Source organism: Amblyomma mixtum, chromosome 2 (assembly GCF_055824585.1).
Source record: "Amblyomma mixtum isolate Tamu chromosome 2, ASM5582458v1, whole genome shotgun sequence".
Taxonomy (NCBI): Eukaryota; Metazoa; Arthropoda; class Arachnida; order Ixodida; family Ixodidae; genus Amblyomma; species Amblyomma mixtum.
This window is the reverse complement of record NC_143013.1, coordinates 32,069,519-32,089,453: the sequence shown is the minus strand read 5'-3', so window position 1 is coordinate 32,089,453 and position 19,935 is coordinate 32,069,519. Positions and strand designations below refer to the sequence as shown.

The 19,935-nt window shown below is 47.1% G+C and overlaps 1 protein-coding gene across 5 annotated transcripts in view; it reads left to right on the top strand.

Moving 5' to 3' along the window:
* Positions 1-19,935, top strand: part of LOC149358859 (flavin-containing monooxygenase 5-like) — an 82,636-nt gene that overhangs the window by 47,275 nt on the left and 15,426 nt on the right. For all 5 annotated transcript variants that reach the window (XM_089571029.1, XM_089571028.1, XM_089571026.1 and 2 more), the window contains 2 exons: positions 10,350-10,623; positions 11,426-11,754. In XM_089571029.1, coding sequence (XP_089427155.1) covers positions 10,350-10,623; positions 11,426-11,754 — 603 coding nt within the window. The remainder of the gene's footprint in view (positions 1-10,349; positions 10,624-11,425; positions 11,755-19,935) is intronic.

Here is a 19,935-nt window from a genome sequence, read left to right as displayed (position 1 = left end):
TAGAAAGTATATATCGTGCTCTTTGATGATACAAATGTGGTACAGTTCTTGGACTTCGTACAAGAATTTTTTATGCGATCCACCTTGAAGGGCAGCTTCAGACAAAGAAAAATTGTCCATTGCTGAGGGTTCCCTAGGGTTGTGCAAAAAGAATAAAAGAACCGCGATAAATACATGAGGTTTTATAGAAGCTCCCTTTCTAATGCACATAAATGCACATCATCATTGTATGCACAGAGCACTTCGGTTCGTTAATGCCCTTCCTGTGGGCGTGGTTCCCGGCTGGCCAATAAATGCTGGGTATTTAGAAAACCTTTGACAGCTCAGCCAGCAAAGAGACAATCAGTCGTTTTCTACCTAATACCACAGCGCATAGTCGACGAAAATGACAAGTGACAGATAATAAATGTAAGGAGGCAATTAAGGGGCACGTCTCGTGCACCGCGTAAAAAAAAATATAAAGAAAGCAATGCAGTGTTAAGAGACGCACAACTGATGAAGCGATCGGTGCAAAATCCAAGTCCGGAAATGAGATCACCGGAGATCACTTCGCGACACGTGCGCGCCATTTCCTGGGCCAGTTAGCCCGCTTTTGCTTCCAGCCGTCTGTCCCTGCCGTTTGATAGAAGGGACACAGCGGCCTCGGCGTTAGATTTTGTCGGACGCGATATCTCAGTGCAGAACGCACTCCGATGTGAGGCGTAGAGCTATTTGTCAAAAGAAACATCCAGTCGCTGCCCAGCTGTAGACCCCGGCTGCGTTAACGTTGCGCCCACGCCCTGTCGACCTAAATCACCCTCTCTCAGCGTTAGCATCCGGCGAAAGAACGATGTGCACAGGCAAAAAGATGTTAGCAAAAAGTGTGTCAGGTAATTCACATGGCGTACGCGTTGAGTGCTGCGTTCATGCTGCAGTCGTGCTGCACTCCAGGGAGGAAATGATGATGGCGAAGCACTCGTTATCTCGCTGTGATGAAGTTCTTTCTACTATAATAACGGATTCGCAAGAAGCATGCAGGAACTACATCAGGGGCAGGACAAAGCAGACAGCCATTAGGATTCTGAAGGACATCAAGGCAGCCAAAAGGAAAGCAGAGCTCGTATGGACACCAGTGCATCAGTCCGTTGAGGGAAACGAATGCGTACACGCCGCAGCACGAGTACTCTTATCCACCATACAGATGAGCACAACTATTCAAGCCTGCTGACCACCTACTCAGAAATCCTACAACACTATAGGCTAGACAGAAGGAAACATGCCCCACCAGATGCATAAGTACACAAAGAGCAAGAAATAACAATGAGAAGAATACAAACAAACACGTTCTCAAGACTACACGCAATCTACCTGCAAGACTATGAGCCATAATGCGCACGCTGTGGCATAGAGGCGGACCTATACCACAGGATATGGACATGCAAAGAGAACGCAGAAATAGAAAGGATAGAAAAACCGACGATTGAGCAGTGGGAGGAAACGAGGTTCAGCTGAGACCCGAAAGTTCAGCGGGAGCTGACCGAAAGCCCTAAAATGGCTACAAGATGGGCAGCTCTTGTACAGAGCGCTCTTGCAACTGTTTGTAAATTCAGCTGGTAAAACTACAAATTTCATTCTCGCCTGTGTTGAGGAATTGTGGAATAGGAGCTGTCGTCAACGCACCTGCTAAGCCTAGGACTTCGAGACGTATACGCGCGATAGCAAACATTCCCATTAAAGACAGCACGACAGAGTATTTCTTAAGATGGAGCCTTATTCAGATGAGCAGACTTGCAAGAAAAAGCTTGCAACTAATGTCTATATGCTTGTTCCAACAAAGAGACAAGCTTCTGAAGACACTTTTTTAGCACACTCTAGTTATAGTGGACGTTACGTGAAGTACCTATACTTTGTTGCATATGTATCCAGAAATTCTGGATTTATCCCTTAAAAACTATAATGACCATTAATTTAAGAAGTGCATACCTTACTTCTAGAAACCTAGGCCAGATTCTTTACTCGCAATTTCTGGTGGGTTTCAAATTACATATATATATATATATATATATATATATATATATATATATATATATATATATATATATATATGTGTGTGTGTGTGTGTGTGTGTGTGTGTGTGTGTGTGTGTGTGTGTGTGTGTGTGTGTGTGTGTGTGTGTGTGTGTGTGTGTGTGTGCGCGCGAAACTGAGAAACGCTTCATTTAGGTAAACATTTGTTGGGAGTCGACGTTTCGGACAGAGCCTGCCCTTTTTCAAGACTGAAGTTACAGGGTTCTTGCTTCTCTTCTTAACTTCATCTGTGCAGGCGTTTGACACATGAGCTAAAACAAGCAGACGATGCGGGAGCGAAGAACGGCTCAAGGAAGAGAAAAAAAAATATAACAATATAAAAAAATACGCAAGCGGGACAGGGAGGGGGGAGGGTAAATGTCGTCACCCGCCACCCATGTATGCGGTCGTGGGGAGAAAAGACGAGGGAAAAAAAAAAGCGGGTGAGTCCTAACGCAGCGGCAGCTAGTAAAGTGTATGGAGACAGTGGCCGAAGCACAGCATAGACTTGAGATGCACTCACGTGTTGTCCACTTAAACGAGTAAACAAAATACTACTCTACTACTTTGATTCCTTATACTCACATATGTATTCGTTCTATACATTTTTTCTTTATCTAGGAGAAATATGTTATTATATCCTGTGAGTTTTATTTCTCAAGGATAACAGATATTCCATACTGCATAACCCCATGCGATGCATTCTGAATTTTATTCTGCACACAGTCTTTTTAAGGAGTGGGGCCTTCGTCAGGTGTTGGTTCTCCTTCTGCCTATTCTCCCTCGGCTTCCATTACTTTGTAATGCAAATCAAAATAAAGATTTAAAAGGGAGCACTATTGGCCTACAAAATTTTGACAGGGCTGTACTTCGCACCATTGCAGCTTCCGTGGTGGTAGCATCCCTTCCTCGTTTTGTACGGCAGGGATCTGACGAGGTTCGTTCGCTGCAGCCCGATATTCAAACCGGTTGTTCAAAAGCAATAAGTACTCGCTTCCCGGACGTGAAGGACTAAAGAGAGAGTCAGGAGGTCTGTAGGTGACAGCGTAACCTTGAATTTCTATTTCCTCACTTCATTTCCTCCCGAAACGCAAGTGGAGCCCGGCTGCGTTACGTAATAAGGAAAGTGAGAAGAGTGAAGCTCCATTAATAGCAAGAGACAGCGCCGTGAAATTACTCTGTCCCGCGGGCTGCCTGCATCTCTAAGCCATACGCCCAACGCAAGCGCTGCGGAGATAAGCTCAAGCATAAGCCAGTAACAATCGGTGCAATCTATTCGACGTGCATGCCCTTGAGACGGCTGGTAGGACGTACACGAAGACCTCGGGACGTGTTAAGCCGTGGGCACTCAGGCGCAAGATGCATGCGCACCTGTGTTAATCTCATGCGCAAACGCAAGGTTCTTTCGGCGTCGGGTATGCAAACGTCTCGCGTTATCTATAAACACGATCTGTGATGTCATTGCAGATAAGCAATGGGGATAACGCCTTTGGCAAAAAAGGGGCTGGCACGGAAGAGACATCGCTTGGGCCTTCTCGTGTCTGTTTCTCTTTGTGTGCTGGTTGCTGGTGATCTCTCTAGTTTCCTGCAAGGAACACAAATGCTGCAGGCGTGTAGAACTAGAATGATGAACAGAAGATTACGCGACGACTCGCCGGCCTCGGCGCAAGTCTATAGGCGATCGCGAGGGAATATAGTTCAAGCACACATTACATAGGCTTACCTTCGCTATATTCATGGAACAGCGCCGAAGAAAAAGAAATGGTGTCTGCTATTTCCTTTCCTCTCCGCCCCCTCTCCCTGTCATCTTTTTCCGACAACCTACCTCCACTCAAACTTTCGCCCCCATGACACTTCGGCAAGGCCGTTGTATTTCGGGGAATGTGGTGGAAGCTGAGAAACGTGAATAAAAGTAAGAAGAGACAAATTCCACATCAAACAGGGTGGCAAGGACATCGGCCTATACGGAGGCCCGCTTTGACCGAATAAATGCGTACCGCGTAGGGCGTCGGCGCCGCCGTGTACGCTGTAGTCGAGACCGGGCAAGCGCACGTAACGCTTCGGTATACTGGAGGAGGCGGCGGATATACAGCTGCGGGTTGGCTGATCGCTTCCGGGTCTCGCCTCCCGTGAGGTTTTTCGCTGTACAGACTTCGCATGGACGGCGGAAGGAAAGGAGGAGGATGAGGTCGTACGCCCAATGCGTCTGGCGCCACGATCGTGCAGTTAGTGGGTCGTACATCATTCTCGTCAATTACAAAAGCGACAAGCAAAAGCGCCGGCTCTGAAGTGTGCGTGTTGCGGGTACTTAAACGTGGATGTCTGAGAACACAGTGGTGCGTGGTCCGCAGCGGTGACAGGTAGTGATGTTGATGGCGGTCTCATCTTTGAGCTCATCTCCGAGTGCGTCGATCGGTTTGCTGGAGCTATAATTTCAGTAGGCTGGACGGAAATGCGGAATTCAGCGGCAAAATAGACAGGCTCAGTGATATACGGTTATGTTCGAGAGACCTCAAGCTGTTGTCTCTGAAAGAAGGGAGTGTTCATCCTCCTGGCCGAATTTTACCCCGGTGTTCTCAACGCTGGCAAGCACCAAACCAAACTTAGACGAAAGACCGTCGTGCTATAAACATTTGCATCGGGCACGGGAGTTATCGAAACGCCTCCTCTACGGACTGTCGAAAACCGGTTCCGCTGCCATTTCCACCATGCTTAGCGCGAGGTGTTCACGACAGCCCAGTGACTCTGCCCAGTGACTCTGCGACAGCCCAGCACTCTGAGAGGCCTTATTGTAAAGGTCTTATACGGATCGGCCGCCTTCAGTCCTGACGCTTTGGTAAGGCACAAGAAAGTCGTAGGACTGTCTTTGGATAAGACTGTACCCTGGGCCGTACGACACAGGCGTGCCGCTACCTATGAGTTCATAATTGGCGTACCTATGGCTGTATGCGCAGGAGCGGCGGCGCTTAAACGTCTGCAGACATCGACATTGGGGAACGTGGTTTTCCCTTGAGGTGAAAGAGGAAAGACGCCTTCTCCCCTGATGGATGGGCGACCACAGTGAAGGAAACCACGAGGCTCAGAGCAGCGCGTACAAACCCTTCCATATATTGGTATTCAGATTGCCGCAGGCTTATAGCTTTGATAACGATGACTACGGCTTAAACTCGCCTGAAAGGTGTCATATGGTATTCGCGACAAGTTCAATGTTTGCCCTCTCTAAAAATACCAGAAGCAAAGACCATCGCAACCTAGCCCCCTTCTCCTTACACCATTTTGCATCGTAATCACTTCGCTTCTGTCACGGTGTCGCCATGAACAACACTGCGGAACACCCCAAACACGGTCCACCCGTTACCCTGGACCCGACAAATGATAAAGCACAGATACCTGTCTTTACAGTCTTGGGGTGAACCCGCGGAAATGGCTTTTCGAAAAACTGACCAGCGTCAGTTTGAGAAACCTAGCGGCGCGCGTACTACAGGAAGGAGAAGAGCATTCCGTTCCCTCCGCTTTCGGAGTGTCCTATATCGCGCCCTTCGAGGCGGGTGAACGGCCTGAGTGTTGCTCGCTTGCGCCGGACGCCCGATCGTATAAGGAGGCATATATAGTACATACATATGTAGGCTGCGCACTGACCGACTCCCGGCCGAGCGAAGGACGCGAGAGTGTATATTAGTACGCCGTGCGAGTGGACCTGTTTGTGAGGTCACACAGAAGCGTGTACAAGCCTTCGTCGTCCAATGCGAGACCTTTTGCCTCAGCTCAGCAAAATTGGCGCTGCGAGCGCCCTCTTCCGGCGGAGGCGACGGCGGCATACTTCCGGTGTAATTGTACCCGGAAGCTATGCCTGTCGAGGAGGAGGCAAATGGACCCAGTATCAAGGAACGGGGTGAGACTATCGGACAACCCTGCATCGTGTGTGTTACGCTGTGATCAGCCGTTTGCCGGAACGAATCGCTCCGGCATGTGTCACGCTTGAATGCGTCGGTGGTGTTGTAAAATACTTGCGTTCCACAACACAGTGACCTTTGGGGTGTCCATCATGTCCGTCGATGTCATATTGCGATATGCGGTTCCTGCGATGTCGTGTCAACTAGCTGGGTACAAAGTCTATGAGTTGGTGCCAATGGTATGAAACAAACAAATAAATAAGAACTATAGAACTATAATAAAAACTATAGATATATAAGAAGGCAATGCAATATACACATTTGAAAATAAGAACGTAGTCTGAGACATGCAGCTTAGCACACGGGAATAAAATTCGAGAATGAAGACCGGTTTACTGCAATTACTTTTTCTATCGTTTCTGTCTTGTTTATTTTTCGTGCAACCTAACAGTATTGCTGCGATCGACAGTAAATTCATTTTTTCCTCGGAAGGTAGGTGTTAAGCAGAGGAAATTTGAAACAGTCTTTATTTATCTCCAGCGAAAGGACCGAACAGACATGCGCTTACTCTAAGGTGCGTATGGATTTGACATTTCGGCTACTGATTTCCTAGGGAGAGCTGTAGGTTCGGGTTCATACACAACGCACAATATATCCAGTGTTCCGGTTTCTATTTAAGGACACACCATATCGTACACCATATCGCCTCTGATGAGAACGAATTATGGTATGCAGCACATTGATTACTTAATTCCTGATTTACTTAATAAACACCCACGTATTATGGAACTTCTGCAGCAGCCTCGTTCCCCCCGTAACTTCAAGAGCAATGTTAAAATGTACCTTCCGTCCCTGTCTCCCCCATAAAGTGTCTAGTTTCTAGTTTTTTTTTATTATTATGCTTATTTTCTTTTACTCGCTGGGTGTATGTCCAGGTTCGCTATTTTTGGTTTTGTTGTCCTAAAGACGTAGGAGGTATGCGATGCGGTTTTCATTGTTTTTGGTTTGCGTGCTATTTCTCCCCTTGCCTGTATGCTAATTCTGTGTATCTCATTGTTTGCTATTTCAATTTTTTTGTTTTGTCCTATAGACATTTTAGCTATGCGTTGTTGTTTCCTTCATTTTCCATTGCATCTGTGTTAATTATGTGTAACTCATTGATCGTTACATATAATTCATGTAGTATGTATGCGATGTTGTTACTTTTCTTGTTTTGCTATGCGTACTTTGCTGTGTAATTTTCAACCCCCCTGAGCAATGTAACGGGTGACGGGGCCACGTCAGGCAAAAAATGAATTACCTTTTGTCCCGTCACCTCTGACAAATCGATGTCAAAAATAAACTTCACTTCACTTCACATATCTTTCTCCAAGTTGGCTTCTGTTTCTGAACATCATAGCGCGTTTCGTCTGGCGGCGACAATATACCCTGTTTAACGACAAAGCTTCAGGCTCCCAGGTTCCAGCTTCCATTACAGTGAGGATTTGACGGGTACTCACTGGCATCCCATGAGCAGTATACCTAACGTGTGACTATGGTCTCCAGTTGCCCTTTGCTTATTTGTCGGTGCGTTTTAGAGCAGAAATTTTTTTCGTGTTATTGCTTCGCTTGAACGCTGTGTGTTTCTGGGTTGGCTGATTTGGTTCTGTGATTCTTAGTTCGTGATGCTTAGCAGAAGCGGTACATGCTGTTCCTTATGAGCACACTGAATGGAGATATAGCACAGCTGGACACAACAGCGCTCAGCAACATTTTTGGGCATTGGTGGCTGGCTGCAGAGCTCCGCTGTTCTTTTCTTGCGGTTCTTTGTTGGTGGTCGCGTTACAACGGCGGAGGCGAAGTGCGCAGTGCGAAGTGCGCAGCAGCGGGTGATGGCAAGATTTTGGTGCATAGTGGAAAATTTGTGCGCACTAATGTTCGGAGATTCCGGTTCAGAATCTCCTTTCAAGACAAGGCGTCGCTTTCGAAGGTGCTTTCAAGGTATATACATCTGTTGTAAGACGAATGCAAACGCGATGGGTGTACAAGGGGGATTTCGCTGATATTCGCAACAAACTCGCACATTTTTTCGTCGCTATGGTTACGCTGTTGTCTGTGAAGACTCAGGATTTCCGGCTGAATCATCCTACTCAGTGACCCAGAAGATGCAATGCAGGCAATGCACATAGACGTAATCAGTCAACTTACACCTGGCTCTGTTAATACAATAAAGAAAGTTAAAGTAATGTGCCAGAGTCTGACCAAGTTCCAACGGTTTTCCATTAGTAGCGAGGCGCAGGAAGTAATGCTCGAGTCCGTATGTTTAATCCAAGCTGTGATGGCAGATCCTGGAAGCGAGAGGAAAATTACCAGGAGAGTAAGGGTGTGATGTAGAGCATTTAGCAGGCACTCTTAATTCAATTACAAGTGCTTCTCAGTAGGAAAGCAGATAACAGATCTATCTTCCAAGCGCTTGCACAAGCCACCGAAGCTCTGAAGGAAAAAAAAGACGAAATTATGCACAGCGCAACTAGCTGCAGAAAGGAAAATGATAGTGGCAACATGTGAAAGCAGAGAACAGCGTTAATGAAAAAATAAACTCGGATTGCCAACAGCTGAAACCAAAGAAGGAAATGGCTTAGACAAGGCTTGTAATCCGCAGAAGCGACAAGCAGTGGGCTGAGCTGGTAAAGTATCGAATATTAAACGAAGGCAAGTATAGTCGAGGCCAGCAGTGAATCGGGCGGGGATATTTTTTTTTTAAATTTGGAACGTGGTAGCGGCGGCTGGCGCAACACAGAAGAAACGAAAAAAAAAAGGAGAGGGGGGAAGGGAGTCAATAGGAAAAGCCTTTATCAAACAATGGAGTTAATATGGTAATAAAAATCCGACGAATTTACGATAATATTGACAGATTGATGTTTTAGAATCCAACAAAGTTCCTCGATTGTGAACAAGCAACCCGCATGGACTCCAAAACCCCACTCCTGTGATCCTGAACTTTTTCGACGTCCCGCAGTTCTTCGCTTAGGCAAATGAGTTATCATGGCTGATAGTGACTATGTACTAGATGCGCGTTCGATAAGTCCGCCAGGTAGTACCAGCAATTACTGAAACGACATCTCAAGTACAAGACGCTATCGGTATGCCTTGCCGCGCACCAGATGTCAGTGCACGTCAAAGAACACGCAAGTAGTCAACATTAATCCGAAGCCCTACACTTCGGCGTTATTCATAGCACATGCGCAGCTTTGAAACGTTAAGCCCCACATACCTAACACTCTTTGACGATACCAGGTGAAACACTGGGGTGGCTTAGAGACTATGGCATTCGGCTCATTGGCCCAAGGACGCCGCAAGAACGAATCCTGGCCACGGCGGCCTCATTTCCATGAAGGAAAATGCAAGAACACCCGTGTACTGTGCGATGTCTGTGCACATTAGTGTCAGTGTCAGTGCAATTTGGAACCACAGGTGACATAATTAGTCCGGAGCCCTCCACTACAACGTGTGTTACAGCCTGTGTGCTTCCTTGACACATTAAATCTTACATACCATACCGTACCGTACCGTATCATGCCACACCACACCACACCACACCACACCACACCACACCACACCACACCACACCACACCACACCACACCACACCGCACCACACCGCACCACACCACACCACGCCACGCCACGCCACGCCACGCCACACCATACCATACCACACCACACCACACCACACCACACCACACCACACCACACCACACCACACCACACCACACCGCACCGCACCGCACCACACCGCACCACACCGCACCACACCACACCACACCACACCACACCACGCCATACTATACCGTATACCATACCTGAGTGCACCACTGCAAAAGGCCTTAGCTGTTATTGGGCACATTACAATAAATAAATAAAATATGACACCATGCTATACCATATTGTACCATGATCATACCAATTCTGAAACTCCCCTCAGAGCACATGTATTGAAATTCGTCGGTCTGACTGGGCCAAAACACGGACTTTAGCTGACTGCCGCGACACATGTGTGAAGCAAAATAAACTATGCACAAGTTATAGAACATTGAGATGGTTTATAACCACTTTAGCGTCTGGCAAAAAAAAATCAGTGAAACAAATCGAGTAACAAAACGCATAGATATTAAAAGTCCGAGAGCGAAATTAAAAGCTAAGACTAGTAATACATTTCAGTTTTCTGAAGTTAACGACGGGGGATGACAGTTTTATTTGCCGCTTCTTAGCTGGTCCCTGCGAAATGGCCACATGAAGTAGCCAAGTTTCGAAGCGGAGTTTTGAAACTGGGATGATCGACGAGCGCTAATGTACACAGTGATACGAGTGTGACTGTCCTGTGCGTGAGATACGAGTGTCTGAGTGCTTGTGATTCGGCTGTCTGTTGGCAGGTGTGGCTGAGCACCCGTCGCGGTTCGTGGGTGATCGGTCGCGTGGGGCCCAGGGGACGTCCCTTCGACGCCACCTACACGACGCGGCTGCTGAACCTGGCCATTCACCTGCTGCCTTACGAGGTAGTGTGCCTGATCTGCGAGAGCGCAATCAACCAGCGCTTCGACCACGCCGCCTACCGGCTCAAGCCCAAGCACCGCATCTTCGGACAGCACCCCATGGTCAACGACGCGCTGCCCAACCGCATACTGTCCGGCACAGTACTCATCAAAGGTGCGTGCTAGGGACTCTCAACATGAGGCTCATTACGAACGGCGTCATTAGGCCCATCGACGTCGACAGAATGGCGCTTTTTTAAATGCTCCCCAAACCACTCGTGTCTGATCTTCCTGCTGCTCTCTTGAATCCTCCGCATCTCCATTGCTTTATTTCGGTGTTTATGCATTTATTAGAGTACCCGAAGCACCTCTAAGTAGAGGCGTACGAACATTCGGAATTTTCGAACAGTGAATGGAATCTTCCAGCCACCATGTGCAAGCAACCTTTGCATGTGCGACGCGCTGCACACGGTGTGTCGTATTCTTGTATTCTTTTCTGACCCCAGGAAGGGCAACTGCAACTGCAAGTGTTTCTTTATATTTTTGGAACGCGTTAGCATTATAACGCCCATTATTGTAAAACTGTCCAGCGTTGGCGTGTGAAGCCTCGGTTGGCACGAGGCAAAGTGGGCAGAGGTAAATTCCCCTCTCCACTTTTGGAGGAGAGCGCATCATACTGTGGTAGCTAGATTGGATCGTAAGAGCGGAGGGGAGCTACGGCGTGGCACACGGTGATTGATGCACTGGACCCCGCCACCATCTCGCACGGTCTGAACACGTCAGCGACGGCGGCTGCTCTGTCTGGGGGCTACACTAATGCTGACACACATTCTGCCGCACGAATCACATTGATCGTCTGTACATTTTTTTTTTTTTTGAGGAGGGGAGGGGTGAGAGGGCGGGGTGGTGACCGTGAGAGTGCGAACCACCCATAGCATGTGTTTGCATGTGCTTTCGCTCGCCGGCGTCTCGCGCAGGCAATGTGAAGGAGTTCACGAAAGACGGCGTGCTCTTCGAAGACGATCCGGCAGGAACCGAGCCGTTGCGCGTGGATGACGTCATCCTGGCAACGGGATACCGCGTCTCCTTCCCTTACCTGGCACCGGGCGTGCTGGACATGTCCGAAGACAATCACGTCGGCGTGTATCGGCTAGTGTTCCCGCCCGACAAGCCCGGACTGGCCCTCATAGGTCTGGCTCAACCCATCGGTGCCCTGCTGCCAATCTCCGAGATGCAGAGCCGCTGGGCGGCTCGGGTATTTGCCGGAGAGGCGACGCTGCCTAGCTCGGAGGACATGTGGCGACAGGTAGGCAATACTGTACTCACACTGCGCTCTTGGAACTATGTCGCTGCTTACCCTTGTATTCTTTCTGTGTAGAGTATCCATGCGGGTATGGGCGTGCCTGTGCCCAAGGGCGTCCGCAGAATTTTTTGCAGGGGGGGGGGGGCCCATTGGTTGTTGGCGCCGGAGGGGGGGGGGGGGTATATTCGTAGCGAAAAGGCACTATTTGCGGAGTAAATTTATTTATTTATATATAAATAAAAAATAAGTAAAATACACACATGAAAGAAAATTACAAGCAGCAAATTAAAGCGCGGATTGTAGAGATACATTGGAGTTTATCAACAAAAAAACAATTAAAATTAATAAAAATGCAAAAAGATACTATCAATACTCGAAGTGCTCAGTCTTACTGCATACGGGTTCTCGACTCACCCGAATTGATGACCAGCACACAGCGCAATATGTTCACAAACACGCAACTACAGTCACTCAGTCAGTCTTCCTTGAACAGCAACTGTAGGCGCCTCGGATTTTTCTGGGCGAATTGCGTAGTTACACGGGTGATAAATTCATTTCTGTGCTTCATTACACGCTCTCAGTGCACAGTCATCATATATATTGATTGGAAAAATGGTTGAACGAGTACGTTGAAAACAAAAGATGACTATATATACAACGAAAACTTATTTACAAGATAAATGCACGCTCGCAGCTTCATACACCTCGCTCCATCTTGCTCGCGCATCCGCACAGTCGAGCGACCGCACACACACTGCTCGCCGCTCGTCGTTTTCTCGTACGCTGTCTTGGTTGTTCTCACCTTCGTTGACAACCCGCCACTAAAAACACCGAAGCACAAACACAGAGGCGCGCACACGTGCAAGGGCTTACTTGCCACAATATCCACGAATGCGCACTTTTGGGGTGTAAGGAACGCCGCGCGACTTCCGAGGGGAAGGGACACCCGCAACTAATTCGGCCGGAAAATTTGTTTTTGTGCTTTTATGGGGTTCAGAGCCCCAAAACGACTCAGGCTATGAGGGACGGAGTAGTACAGAGTTTCGGATAATGTCGACCACCTGGGTCTCTTTACCATGCACTGACACGCACAGTACATGGGCGCTGTTGTGATTTGAGGCCCAGCCAGAGGTGACAGGCAGGCGCCATCGGGCTGCGTTGACCAAAGGCGCTGGTTTTCGGAGAAGACGCAAGGAACGCTGGTGTGGGGGCGCCTCTGGAGACTGCGTCGCCGTGAACAAAAGCAGCTAATCCCCTTTGCCGAAGGTTCTGAAAGCGGCGCTTCTACCGCACCGAGCTCTCCCGTGGATCGGAGGAGACAGCGCGCGGCGGCGGCGCCAACTCGTCGCCCGCTTGCCCCTGAGCAGCCCGACAAAGCGGGGGTGGACACGGCTGATTTGTCCTTCCCCCCTCAAGAATTCATCGGTGGCCGGCGTACGAACGTATCATGATTATAGCGAGCGACCTGTGCCCTGTGCACTGTCTGCCTCCGTGTCGCTATCTCTCTAGAGATCAAAGAAACAGACACCCATCTCAAGACGGCTCGAAGCACATGCTCGCCGGTGCCGCTGCATGTCTGCAACAGGTCGTCCTTCAGCAGAGCTGGCGGTGGCGTGGTTTGAAAACGGCGGAACGACGCGCGCCCGGACGCGGCATTTCGCAGATGTGACCAAGCGTCGAAGCGGGGCTGCTTTTACCCTTTTGGCTGAGCGCACCACCGCCCCTGGCGTGCGGCCATCACTCACGGTTCGAGTGAGTGATTTTCCAGGGGGGTGCAGCCGCCCCCCCTTGCCCCCCCCCCCTCCGGACGCCCATGCCTGTGCCTGCGTTTTTGTCTGTGCAGTGGCGGAATGTGGCGCGAAAAGTCAGTGTGTATGCGTATGTGCTTTCAAATGCATAATGCGCGTGTGTACAGGCTGGCAACACTGCCATCGAGCGGCTCACTAAACCCTTTCGTGTCCAGTCATCTCCATTATCACTGTACCACTACTACTGTAGCTGTCTTCTCCTCTTCCATTACTTCTGTATCGGCATTTTCATGTGTAGGTTCATCATCGTCATCAACAGCTGCGCTAAGTCTATACTGCATGCAAGACGTTTGGGAATTGCCTAATCTGTATGGCGCATAGCCAGCTTCGACGCCTTTGTCACTGTCTTGTCATGGCCTTCCAGAGGCCAGTTCTCCTTCTGGATAACCTTCCGGATAACATTATCTAGTTCACCCACGGGGATAACTTGAATCTAGCTGGGTTCATAATGGTCATGTGTGCAGGGGTGATGCGGGCACTTTCTGGTCTGCGTCATCTGCGGTCATGGGATCGGAATTATGTGACCACCTCCCGATATGGAGTCTATATAGAGCAACGAAGACTCCTCTTTCAAAGCGCAAATTTATGACACCGATCGACTGGTCACTACCCGTAGGTGCAGACTTATAGTTTGGACTTAAGAAACTCTAAGGGCAAACTGAAATTTGCATGTATCGATCTTGATGACCAAAAGATACTTCTGTAACAGAACACTGAGCTTCCATAAGCTATAGAAGGACAAGATTAAATTAGCCATCAGCGACCGTTTTCACAAGCGCTATGTGGTGACGCAGAGCCAGTTTTTAGATCCCTGAGGCCAAGCTCCACCGCCACTCACTCTCTCCCTTATAAAAATGGTCTGTAGACAGTCTATAGACTTCTTATTGACTCCACTGACTTGCTATAGATATCGCCTTTTGTCTATTCATATTCTATAGACTGTCTATAGACAAAAGTCTACTAAAAGTGTACGGCCATAAATATATAGATTCTGTGCAGACTGTCTATGTAATTTGTATTGCCTATAGATTGTTGTCTAGAACTTTTCTATACACAATCTATAGACTTTATAAACAGAAGTCTATATACAGTTATAGAGTGTCTAAAACTTTTTTTGTAAGGGTGGCGGCGATCAGGGAATCCCGTTCGGTGCTCACGTCACAAATTTGAATGTAATGGCGAGAGAATTTTTAAATTTTATTTTATTTTCGGCGATAAATGCACTTTTTGCTGACGAACAAACATCAACCCAGCCATAGAGAGCCTCATGATCAATCTTTACTAACAACAAAATTTGCATGAAGGTGTCTGCATGAAGCGTCCCTCAAAATATACGAGCACGTATTACAAACTTCAATAAGCCACGTTCACGCTTGGCGATAGACTTTCATCCAAGGTGATCTTGTTTTACTCTTATTCGCTTTCGATTTCCATACAAGCCACTTTTACCAACCTCTATCTCGTCGTTTTGAAACGCTGCATCTGCGTAGCAGGAATCGTTTTGTTCACCTTGAGCAAACTATTAGGTTTATCTCTTTGTGTATTCGCTTTCCGTGCTTCCTGATAGCGGCTTTAAACTCTACTGCATGCCACGTTTTTCCCGCCTCCGTTCTGATTTATTTTTACGTCAGTGATTTGAAACTCGACGGAAATCTTTACAAAGCGTCGTGCAAGGCGAGGGGCTCTCTGGCGTTGAGTTGAAGGTAAGTACACATCGCCGTTAGCTTTTGTCCTTTCTCTGGAGGCTGGCTGTGCGGAAATGAGATATCATCGCTGGCTGGGAGCCTCTTTTCCAGTGTGTGCATCCGACTTATTCGACGCTAGCTCCTGATTTATCCTGTACTACGTCGAAGCCAGGAACTAATACGTTCGTGACTTCAAGACCTATATCAATCGGACGTTTAGGCAATGTATCGCATGGCGCGGTAATGCTACTCCACAAATTTGCATAGCCCTTTGGACACCACTTCTGAAACTTTGTTTCGAAGCGTATAGAGCTTTTTTCACGCAGTCAGTGATGCCGGCTACATTTTAAATCACTGCTGGACAGGATGGTACGGGCTTTTGATGCCTGGAAAAAAGGATAGCCTTTCAAAAACAAGAAATAAACATGGACGTCGCGAAGTTCTATGGTACGCCCATGAATTATATCATCTGTTGCTGTAACTTTTTTTCTCTCGCAGGGTGGAATCTGCTTTCTAAAGGGCACTGTAACTGATTTTTCGCTGCGGAAGCAGCTTCTGATTATAAACAAATTAATTTACTACAATTTTTTTTAAGAGTACGGCTGAAATTCCGTGAGCGTGAAAGTGCGTGGCGTGCATGTATTTCTAAAAGGTTCTGAGCGATTCATGCTATTTTTGTGAAATACGAGGCTCGAAATTTGCACGCACACAAATTTCCAGATTTTTCTTGTTAGTAAGACATAATGCGTGTCTGAAGGGGATAAGACAACGGCCAAGACTGCCGCCAGTGTAATGAATGACATTATTCCATAGAATCGATGTTTTGGAATGCAACTGCACATTACGGCTAGAAACCATGGGGTGCGCTCCAACAGCCGAACTCTCATCAGTATTGCGTAAAGCACTGTGTGCTGGTCGAGCGAAAACACAAATCAAGATCTTCACATCCGCTTTGTGTCCGTGGACAGCCCTGTACGCATAAATGGCTCGAGTTCCGGCCGGCTGATCGTGACATTGGCTCCCTCAATTTCTCCTCTCCGCCTATGCAGAGTCCGCAAACAGATCTATCTCTCCCAGACATCGCGCGAAACTGCTTTTCCGAAGCATATGGAGGTAGCGACTTTAACTACGACTTTCAGCTTTGTGGACCATTCAATACAGGGAATCATGCATGTGGGGAACAAACAATTCACATTTGAAACCATTCATACTGGGAATCATTCGCATCTGGGGTCATTCATACTGGGAGCCATTCACACTTGGAAAAATTCACATTAGGAACCATCCATGCAGGGAAGCATCCACACTGGGAACTGTTCATATCTGAAACCATTCATATTGGGAACCATTAACGCTGGGAACAATTCACATTACTAACCATCCATGCTGGGAAGCATCCGCACTGGGAACTATTCATATCTGGAACCATTCATACTGGGAACCGTTCACTTCGGGAATCGTTTACTTTGGGGACCGTTCATTTCGGGAACCGTTCACATTGGGAACCATTTATATTAACGACAACCAATCAGTACAGCTTCACAATACTAACGGTTCCTTCACTTTTTTAAGGCAGCTCACAAGCAAGCCCAATTTCAGGCTGACATATTTCCCTTCATCACAAAGGAAAAAATGCAATGCCTCGAAAATATGCTTTCCTTTGTTTTCTGCCATGTGCTGCACGAGCAGATTTTCATATGGTGTTGCAGCTTACTTCGAAGTTATACGTACTGTTTCATGAATAATTATGTGTATTCTCACGTTGCTAGCAGTGTCATGACCAAAACTATCAGGAGGACCCTTAATTCAAGTAAGCCATTTTTAGTTTGATTTGTGCGATGTAAAGCGTTCTGGTGGCAGAGCGGGTTCCACGCATCCGGAGTCGCAGAACGCACTCACAGTGTTCAGGTTCTACCGGCCGTCTCTGCAGTTTTCTAAGTTATTTCACTGCAGAAATCAATCATTCGAAATGCAATCTGTATTCAGATGCGTCCAAAGTTTCGTGTGTTGATCAGCATTGTTTTTAGTCGCAGATTTTAGTAGTGACGCATAATCCGTTACCTTTGGCAAAGTATTTCCTTCAGCCGGTTGCTAAAACGAGCCATGCAAGGCCTCAAGGCCGCACCTGAAGTGCCAGACACTTATTCTCGTTTCGCCCGTGTAATTGCGCGGCGCCTACTAAACTTTCACCGCTTCTGACGTCATCATCGGTTGTTGTTGTTATTGTTCTCGTTGTTGTCACGTCCTGGCGTTGAACGTGCCGCGCAAATGGTTTCCCGTGCGAAAACAGTTCCACTTTTGTTCTCTCCCACGGGATAAAAGTGCGTCCGTTATCACGTTGGACTCAAGTCGCCGACTGCAAATCAATGAATACGTGCTAATTTGAAAATGTCCCTTAATCGCGTTTCTCTTTAGGTTTCCCAGACAAGGTTGCACGGTGGGCGGCAAGGCCAGTTTACGCGCCATGGCATTCGAACGCTTCTTTCTGGGTCTATATGAAACATAGAGTTTCTTACTACTACCTAGAGGGAAAGCTGGCGGCGCTGCACTTCAGCCAACATGGACGCTCAAAGCATCATGGGGCGGTGAGCTACTTGTTGCGGCACAGTCGTAGTTTTTCGGGAACACAGAGTGGCAGTACTAAGGCGTTTCATTCCGAAAACGTAGTTCGTGTGTGCGCAGACGACTTTCGCACGAACGCAGTGTGCAAAAGCCATAGTAGTGAAGACGCGAGGACACACGACGCCAATAAAAGGTTTTACTCTTCCGAAATGCCATTAAAAAACCTCTTAAAGTATCTAAACAACAACATTTTTTTTGAAAACATATTTACTTTTAAAAGTGCGCCTGTTAATTACGAAATATTAGTTTTTTTAGTGTTCATCACTTGGCCAATAGGAAAGCTAGTCATGTCTTATTTTAGGCAAACTTTGCACTTAAATGCTTTTCTGCTCGTTTGTTGCAATCATTAGACAAGATTTTCAATGTTAGGACGTTTGTAGTTATCAAACAGCTTTATTTCTTGATTATTTTTTGGCCAAAAGTTGCAGTTCCGCAACAAGTAGCTCACCGCCCCATGATGCTTTGAGCGCCCATGGTGGCTGAGGTGGTCACGTGGGGTCTCCATGCAAACTCCCATAGACGGCTTGCCAGCTTTCCCTCTAGGTAGTAGTAAGAAACTCTATGATATGAAACGAAAAAAAAAAATTAGAAAATGAAAAACGGAGAAGTTTGTACTCAAGCACGTCGCGCCGATAGAAATTTATTCCTTCCCTATGGCTCGCGCGAGCCGTCACGTTATCTTGCCGAGATAGAACGCAAAATACGTCACCTCCAAAACGAAGGCCGCACCGACCTGCTGCGCATCGCATTTTTCTTTTTTTTTTCTGATTTTCCGGTGAGAATGGAGCCTGTTTGGCTAGGCGTCGTAGCCAACGGTGTTTGCGTAAGCATGTGAATGTGTTAATTATACACCCTTTCGCTGGTCGTGAATGTTATTTTGATAACAAAACAAACTCAACGCCCGATAAAAAATATTCTGTGCATGCAGCCTCCCCGGAGAGAGGCAGAGCTTTATACGACTTTTCTCACGCGTTCCAGGTCTAAACGAAGCTCGCGACAAAAATAAAGTTTCAAGCTTGCGTCAGCAACTTCGTAGGACCATGGCCAAAGGACAAATTTAACATTATACTATCTCAGCGGTGTATAATGGATGAAAAAAGGAAATAGTAACTGAAACCAAAGAAAGCTGAAATTCTTTCATTATGTTTCATAATTGTTGTGTTGAGCAGCGCGATAAGTTAGTGCCGAAATCATTTTATGTGGGAAGAAAAGTTCATTAAAATCAGAAGAAAAGACATCCACGAACCGCCGGTGGTTGTCTTTGCCTCTACGTTTTGTTAAATTATTTTCTACCTGGTATAACTACGCAGCTTATTTCCGTCTGTGATCATGCGTTCCTTATACCCCTGTCACATGGGCAAGTTTAGTGACACTTTCACGAAGTGCACTTCTCCAGAACGAGTGACACTTTCGGGGCGTGCTGCTACACGGAAAAATAAAGTGTCATTCGGAATTGATGGTGGTGACGATGGCTTTTCAAATAAGGCACAAAAAATATTACTTTTCGCGCTTAAAAGCTTTAATGTACAGTTAATGTACAGTAGATTCCAAACTGCAAGCAATTTTTTATGATTATCAAGGAGCTTTGTGCAATATTGGCGATTACAAAAAAGGCTTCGCAAGACGAGACAAGCCAGGAGCAGTACTTCACTTTTTGAAGCATCATGGCGACCCACGGCGATAACGTTTCTGCGCAGCTGACACAATCTGATTGGCAAAAAGTGGTGGCGACATACATGTTTAAATAAGTTTACATGAACAAGAGGGCAAAAAAATTTAGCTGCGTTCAATAAAACGCCATTTTTATTGCCGACGTTGTATTCTAATTTCGAAACGCTGCTACCGAGGCTATACACTTCGCCCCTCGGGAAAAGTGAAGTGCGTTCCCCAAACTCACTTCTTGCCGAGTGCGTTCAGCAGCGAGTGTCATTAAAGTTCATCGTGTGACACGATGCGAATGACACTACAGGTGAGTGTCACTCGTTGAAAATGACACTAAACTTGCTTGTCTGACAGGGGTATTAGTTTCATTTACTGCTGACACCTTTCATATGTAGGAAGACCATCAT